This window comes from Hydra vulgaris, chromosome 12 (assembly GCF_038396675.1).
Source record: "Hydra vulgaris chromosome 12, alternate assembly HydraT2T_AEP".
Taxonomy (NCBI): domain Eukaryota; kingdom Metazoa; phylum Cnidaria; class Hydrozoa; order Anthoathecata; family Hydridae; genus Hydra; species Hydra vulgaris.
The window spans coordinates 79,311,710-79,320,000 of NC_088931.1; the positions used below are offsets into that span (position 1 = coordinate 79,311,710).

The window sequence follows — 8,291 nt, forward strand, 5'->3', positions numbered from 1 at the left end:
CAACTTTTAGTGGATAAAGCAAACATACTTCAAAATTTTATTAAAAAACAAGTTTTTTTTTCCAACTTAAATCAATTCGTTAAAGTAACAGAGAGAGACACAGAAGTCTAGGAAGAGAGTTACATACTTATTCGAACAAGGCCATGTGGTTTCATTTTCTTTTCAGGCATACTCTTATATATTAACCTAACATAGTAAGTTTGCAATTTTTTAGCCACTACATTAAGATCTAAATGTATGACATTCATAAAAAATAAAAAAGTAGCACATGCTTAAATTTTAAAATGTTTTAAATTATAATCAGATTTATACAAATTAAAGACAGTTGTGTAGATAATTTCTCCGTTTCTTTGTTTTATTATAGTTATGATTTGCCTCTTATGGTGGCCCTCTCTGGGCTAGCAGTTATTAATTGATGCTTTTTCAATGACAAACAGGAACAGTAGAAATACACAAAAGGTATACATACTGAGTCATTGTATAATTAAATATACAATTAATTTTTTGACATTCCAGTGAAAAATTGGACTTTTTGGTCTGGAATGTCAAAAAATTGATTTGAAATCAATTGGACTGACTTTTTTGGCTACAAAAAAACAGAGAAAGGGACTAAAATAAAAAAGTTAGGTTTTCTTGGTATGCATTTATTCTTTTATTTCAATCAAAAAAATTTAGCTCAAAAAATTTTTTTTGTTATTGTCTTTAGTATAAACACAACATGTCTAGATGTTTGGGATCCCTTTAACAAGACTGCAACTTAGTGCAACTTAACATAATTAATTCTTATGTTTTTGTTCTTATATTTTCTGTTATTATTTTTTGTAAATGGTGATTCTTCTTGTTTTAACCATGATTTGTGAGAGTGAAGCATTCAAACTTATTATCTGCACATGCTTTTTTTTTTAATTTTTGGAAAATATTGTTGCTGTTATAAGTTTTAAAAACAATTGTAAATAAATGCTAAGTTATAATCAAAAAAAGCTGCAGCAAAAAAATGATGTGCCTGTATTGCCAAAAAAGATGCTTGTGGAAGAAATCAGTAAACCAGAAGGTTAACTGAAGTAAAAACAAAATTTATGAAAATTACAGCATCTAGTTGGAATGCATCACTATTGTAATTGTAGAATGTTCTAAATCAAAGTAAATGCAACATCTTAAACTTGAATCTAAAGAAATTACATTTTCCTAATTTCAAAAACAAAGAAATCCAAACCGTCTAGTTAGCTACAAACCAAAAAAATCAATAACTATAAAAAACAAAATAAATCAAAATATTTTGTGTTACTTAGATTTAAAATAAATCTTAATAATCTCCATAACTTAAAAGCAAAAAACTGCATAACTTAAAAAATAAAGAAATGTCAATAATATTTGAATTCAACCTGCAAACCTGAGAATTATTTTAAGTTTTTAAAAAATTAATTTAACGAACAACAAAATCAATTTAAAAAATAATTATTACATTAATATAGATTTTTTCTTCTAGATTTTAGATATCTCACATCTTTCATCTCACATTTTTTACTATGACTACATGTTAAATGTTATGTCTTTACTATGATTACATGCTAAATGTTTTATAGAGAATTATAAGATCAAAAATCAAGAATTTAATATTTTACAAAACATTTTAAAAGGTCAGTTTTATACCTTTCCAGTACTGTCTCTAATCCTTGCATTGAACTCTTTTCCTTCAATAACCAAAAAGTCACTGTTTGGTTGAAGTATGCCACATTTAAGAGCAATTGAACGAGCTGTATTAACATTATCACCTGTTACCATTCGAACAGTAATTCCAGCATTTTGACATTGCCTGATAGCTGCTGGTACCTACAAATTATGTGTTAATTATTATGCATAAGTATGTTGTTTTTTTTAACTCAAAACCTATTTTTATGTTTATAAGCTATATTTTATCTATGATAAAATATAGCTTATAAACATATACCAAGCTTGATTATTGGGAAGGCGTTGTTCAACTAAACAAGTTAGACAAATTCTTTTTAATGTTAATTTTACTTAATAAATCAAGAAATGATATCACAATTTTCACAACTTAAAACTCTTTGAACAGCTGTTACTAGCTCTAAACTTACCATCAACTAACCAATCAAATTTATCATCAACAATCAATCAATCAACTAACCAATCAACTAACCAATCTAGATTTTTGTGTTTAATTTTTAACACAATATTTTTAAAATTTTCATAGATGTATTCTACACTGTTTATATCTTTGAAATATACTAATATACTATGAAGTATACTATGAAAGATACTATGATAAATTTACTATGAAATATACTAATATAATATGAAGTATACTGTATATATATAATATAGTATGAAGTATACTGTATAATATACTAATTTAAAATAAGTATATTTAAAATTATAACTAAAAATGTTTGAATAGTATGGAATGCAACAATTGTACATTTTTAGCATTCACATTGCTGATTGCATTCTGCAATCAGCAATGCGAATGCTAAAAATGTACATTTTTTCTTTAAATGTAATAAAAACCCTGACAGTTCAAGACTTATTGATAAACATTTATTATCCATAATGAATGATTTAGTATGCGGTGAATAAAGGATGCTAAATTTCTAAGAAAACCCGCAATTTTTAAATATTTTATTATTATCATCATTAAAAGACACTTCCAGCAAATTTTTAATAAGTATTCTTATTGTGTGAAAGAAATAGAGTAAAACAGACTTCTGTAATTATTTAATACTATAGCAGTATTTTAATAAATTTACATTTCATATCCTAAATTTATATTTCAAAATTCTATTTAAATGTTATGGTTAAAAGATTTGACGATATGGTTAAAATATAAATAGTAAAAATAGATATGGCTACTAGGTTAGACGAGTCAGATCGCTCTCCAGAATTTTGGAAAATAGGGAGACCAGATGCTGCTTTCCAGCAGGCTGGAAAAGAAAACTCTGATAAGCACTTGTTAAATAGCTTTGAAAGTGTAGACAACTCCGGAGAACACTTCTGCAAGACTGCAAAAGGTATGTTGTCTGAACCACAAGCTGTTTAAGAGTCTAAGCAGGAAATCGCTTTAGATACAGAAGCTGGAGTGATAGTAATGTCAAGCAATGGATAAACCTGTTTGTGGGCTATATCAGATAGAATGCAACTAGAGGAATCAAGAAATAATATTGATGAAAAGTTCTTAGCAAACAGTTCAGCTTTTTGTTTAGGTAAGGTGACAAAATCTGAACCATACAAGAGAGATGGAATAACAGATTTGCCCTTATTATAGATAGTGTTAAAGAATCTCCAGAAATCACAAGAGCCTAATTTTTGAGATGAATTACAAGATTTTGTGACCTGAGAATAGCTTAGGCGCTAGACAAAACCTTATTACAATGGTTTCTAGCAATAGTAAACAGACGTCTGTTTTTTGGAGAATTTTTTTGCTGATAGATATGGAAGTAATGGTTTCGATTGGAAATTGCAGCATCACAATGAGAGAAAAACCATAAAAAAGAGTGAGGCTTGAAATGGAATCGTGGAGAGGGAATAAAAGATTCCATGCCAGTCTGAATCCACGAAATTAAGTAAGAAGCACATTTGTCAGCAGGAAGACGAAAGATTTGTAAGCCTTCATTAAGGAAATTATGGAAAGAGACCCAGACATCTTCAAACAGAGATCATAAAATACACAATAATAAGTAAGTTATAGTTACTACAGTATACTGATAATACTAAATCAAAATATATATGCAATGGGACAACTACAAATTTTACCTCTGGTCTGACTGGATCTTCAATACCAACAATTGCCATACAAATTAAGTTTGATACTACACTGTGCTCATCTTCCCAATTTGGAGTTTCTAAAACATAGCAACATACCACAAACAATTAAAATTTTCAGGAGCTAAAAAAAAAATCTGAAACAAAATTTCAAATTTTAAGTTTAATTATTTTAATTTTTCTCTGAAAAAATCAACAATGAATAAAATTTTGTTTTTATATAGTTAGTATGATGAATATGAAATTGAAAGTATAATAATGATTTTATAAATTAATTATTGGGAATCTCGGATCTAATTACAATTAGCATCACAGAAAAATCTCTAACTATTTAATGTTATAGACAACTTTGTTTGTTTGAGTGCATAAAAAATATTTACAAATCGAAGCTACTAATTTCATTTCATTACGTGAATAAATAGATAGTTAAATAAAAGTTAAAGTAAAGCAAATTAATAAAAATTTAAACAAAAATAATGCATGTGAAAAATGGAGAGAAAAACAAAACAGTAAAAGTGATAAAAATATAAAAGTGAGAAAACTAAATATCCTGGTATGAAGAAACAAAGGTAGCCTTTTCCACAAATATAACTATTTGGTGCTTTTAAGAGTAAAACTCTAGATTCCTTTTTCATTTGCCAGAACCATGATAAAAATTATGTATTGTTATAATTACTAGAATCTAGCGCAACCCAGTTACTTTTTACAGCTGCATATGGATCTTTCTACAAAAATAATTCTGTTACATAATGTCATATATAAAAAAGTGGCATTATGGAAACACATCTAAATCAGTGTGGAGCCATGGGAATTAAATTTGTAAAAACAAAAAGCGCTAATAAAAAATAACCAAAACTTGGAAAAGTAAAACATTTATATTTATGCAAAGTAATCAAAAATAAAGATAAAATAACAAACATTAACATACTTGATATTAGCTAATAATATAAAACTAATAGTATTAATTAATAATATAAAACTAATAATATTAGTTAATAATAATAAAACTAATCCAACCAAAAAAACTAAAAATAAAAAACTCACAAAGAAACCAATGAATAAAAAAAAAAGCAACATCAAATTTATATGACAGTAGTAGGCTACTGGGGTTAATATTTAACTGGGGCCAGGGCCGGGTTCGATAAAATATATTTTGTATATATATATGCATATATGCATTATTATCAACTGATCATCATAATTATCATTACAATCATTATCATCATGATCATGATTATCATCTGATCAACTTCTCTTTTGGCAAACACTAAACCATATAAATACTAAAATTTATATAAATATGAAAGGATATTGATACCAGCATCTAAATAAATAGCAAACATATATGTTTACATCCATATTATGTATGCATAAAGCGCATCTCGGAAGCTTTTATTCCTTCTCTTCAATTTTAAGTCAAGCCTCATTCTACTCCACATTTTTCACTATCTTGAGCAGTTGCTTTATTAAACATTAATCATTTTTTAAATTTTCTGTACAAGAACATCTCTCTTAAGAACGAATGTTCTTTTATTATTTCAAGAAGCCAATGTAAAAAGGTCTTTTCTGATAAAGGTTAAGCTACATTATTCTCAGTTTACTAAACCTTGTATCTTATCTCAGATGTTGGTTTCTAGAGACTTTTAATAAGTTTTTAACAGTGTCGTTAACTAACATTTAATCTCTAATTCATGGGTCTGATCTTCTTACTTCTCCCAAGAATAAAGTAGAGTTATTTGGAAAAAAAATCTTACTCTAATTTGACTCTTGAATCTAATGGCCATACTCTTCCTGCCTGTTTTAACCCATTGTTAAACATCCCAATCACTCCGGTTTTTAATGCTAAAGTTAATCCTTAATTAAATACTTCTACAGTTTGTGCTCCAGACAAGGTTTCCATCATTGTCTTAAAAAAGCATTCTCCATAACTCTCTTCTATTTTTGCTAAAAAAAAAAAAGTGCTAAATAAACTCCAATTTTTCAAAACTCTAGAAAACACTTTGACCTCTCCAACTATCATACGATTAGCCTTCACTCTGTTATTAGTTTCGATAAGGCTTATTAATTTTATAACCTCAAAGATTTTGAGATTATTAAATCATTTCTTTCTAACTGTTATTAAAGTTATTCTTGTCTACACTCATTTCATTAAGGTTTTAAAACTATTAAATTATTTCTTTCTAAATGCAGTATTAAAGTTATTCTTGAAGGTCTACACTTTTTATTTCAAGTAACTTTAAGGGTACCGCAAGGATCTAATTTCGCTCCTGTATTGTTTCTTATCTACAATATCGATCTTCATGAAAATTTTACATCTAAAGTGACTCTTTTTGCTGACAACTAAACTTTATACTCTTGTCTTAACAAAAAATCTTTACTTTTTGATTGCTTAGAACAAGCAGCCGATTTTTAATCTGATCTTTCTTCTGTAACAGCCTGAGACTTGCATTGGCTTATGGATTGAAATTCCGGACTTAAAATCTACAATTTTTATTAGACAACTAAACTCATTTATTTACTGCAAAAAAATATTGCAATAACGGTTGCATTCCTATATTGAAGAATAACAAGCCTCTTACTCTTGGACAAAGTCTAAAAGCACATTGTAAATGTAATTAGACCTGCCTTATCTGCCAAGCTTGAGCCACTCTCCCATCGTTGTAAGGTTATATTTCTTTCTTTTTTCTACAAATACTACCATGACCAATGCTCAAATGAGCTATCATCTCTATTACGATAAACCAAAACTCAGTCTTGCTTGGCTTTTTATTCAACAAGTTGCACCCTTTTTTATCGTATCTATCCCTTCATACTATAAAAACTTTTATTAATCCAGTTTTTTTACTTGCGCATCAAAAAATCTTATAACTTTTACCCACCATTTTCCACATTTTCCCTTTTTATACAGCCAACAACTTTTTAAGTCTTCAGTTAACTAAAATTTTAATTTTAAACTTGTTCTCTATTCTTAAGTAACTCATAACTTAATAGTGATTGCTTTCAATTTTGTTGAGAGTTTAACTAGAGTGGAAAAATATATAAATATATGTAAGTATTTAATAAATAGTAAATGTAAGCATAAAATTATAATATATAAAGCATTATTAACTTTTTTCTAGCATGGCTATCAACCTCTGCTAAGTCTTATAATCTAGCCGGAGCCGGAGCCGGAGCCGGGTTTGAAAAAAGTCTCATTTCTAGCCGGGGCCCTGGTCACTATATGACAGCAACGAATATTGCATTAACCAGTAATAATGAAAAAGTATATCGAAAATTGTAAATGTAAGAAGCTAAAAACTAAATGCCATCATGAACAAACTAATGTTTGAGCAAACTATATGATCCTTCTAATAATCCCACGAAATATAAAAAAAAAAAAAAAAATACACAAATCGATACCATTAATATATCTTTAAATGAAACATCATAGTATATAATATATTGTAGCAATATAAAAATAAAAATTTTATCAGTATGTAAAATATGTGTAAATTTTACATAGGTATTTTTTTATTATGAAATGCATATCTACATGCTTCCTTAAAAGTAAACAAGCTTGGTTTCTGAATAAGGATCTATAAAAAAAAATGCCTAAACTTGTAATAAGATGCTAAAAAAAAAAAAAAGAAAAAAAAAATTCGATAACATTTGTTTTATTTGTGACATAAGTATTGAGAAAGGTGAAAATAGAGAGAATAAGTTGAAAAAATCCATCTGAACAGCAAGATGATGAAATGGAAACTGATTTAAGTCCCTTTATCAGAGAAAAATAATCTTTTGGCTAATAAATGTTTGATCCTTCAAAATATTTTAAGTGTTTGAAAACTTGATGTTTAAAAACTTTTGACTATGCCTTTAAACTTTTTAATAAAATAAGTTTTCCATATTATCTTTTTCATTTTGTTTATAACAGTTTTAAATTTCCTTTTCATCTTAACGATGGATGAACTGAGACATCATATATAAATTAAACTAAAGAGTCTTAAAGCTGAAAACAAAAGTTAGCAAAAAATACATATAATATATTCGTACTGAAACTCTGTATAATTTATAAAGACCAAGAAAAAAGTAAAATAGGTGTGAAAATGTATATTTATGTAAACCAAGATTATATCTGCACAAAGTAAAAGTGTTTTTATGATCAAAGTTTTCATGTGATACATAATGGAAATCCTAACATGCCATTCAACTAATTTTTTTGGCATAATAAACAGGAAAACACAACAAAGCTTTGCGATGCAAGCATTGTATATCAAAGGTATATGTATGAAGACAGTTGCTGTCGCCATCAACTTTGCATTAAACTTTTTACTTTCTAATTTGTTTCAACTATTATGCATTTGCATAACAACAATAGCTAAAAAAAAGTCTTCAATAAAACCCAATCTTCAATAAACCTACAAAGATAATCCATTTTCATTATTTAACTAATCAGGTTAAATATACAATATATTGTTTTGCATATTTTGAAAAGAGTTTTGTGATATTAAAAATAGAGGTTTTATAATTAATAA

General features: G+C 27.4%; 1 protein-coding gene across 1 annotated transcript in view; it reads right to left on the reverse strand.

Annotated features, from left to right (window-relative positions):
• LOC136089045 (plasma membrane calcium-transporting ATPase 3-like) overlaps positions 1-8,291 on the reverse strand; it is a 37,601-nt gene that overhangs the window by 21,068 nt on the left and 8,242 nt on the right. Inside the window, 2 exon segments of the mRNA XM_065814581.1 lie at positions 1,651-1,830; positions 3,769-3,857. Coding sequence (XP_065670653.1) covers positions 1,651-1,830; positions 3,769-3,857 — 269 coding nt within the window.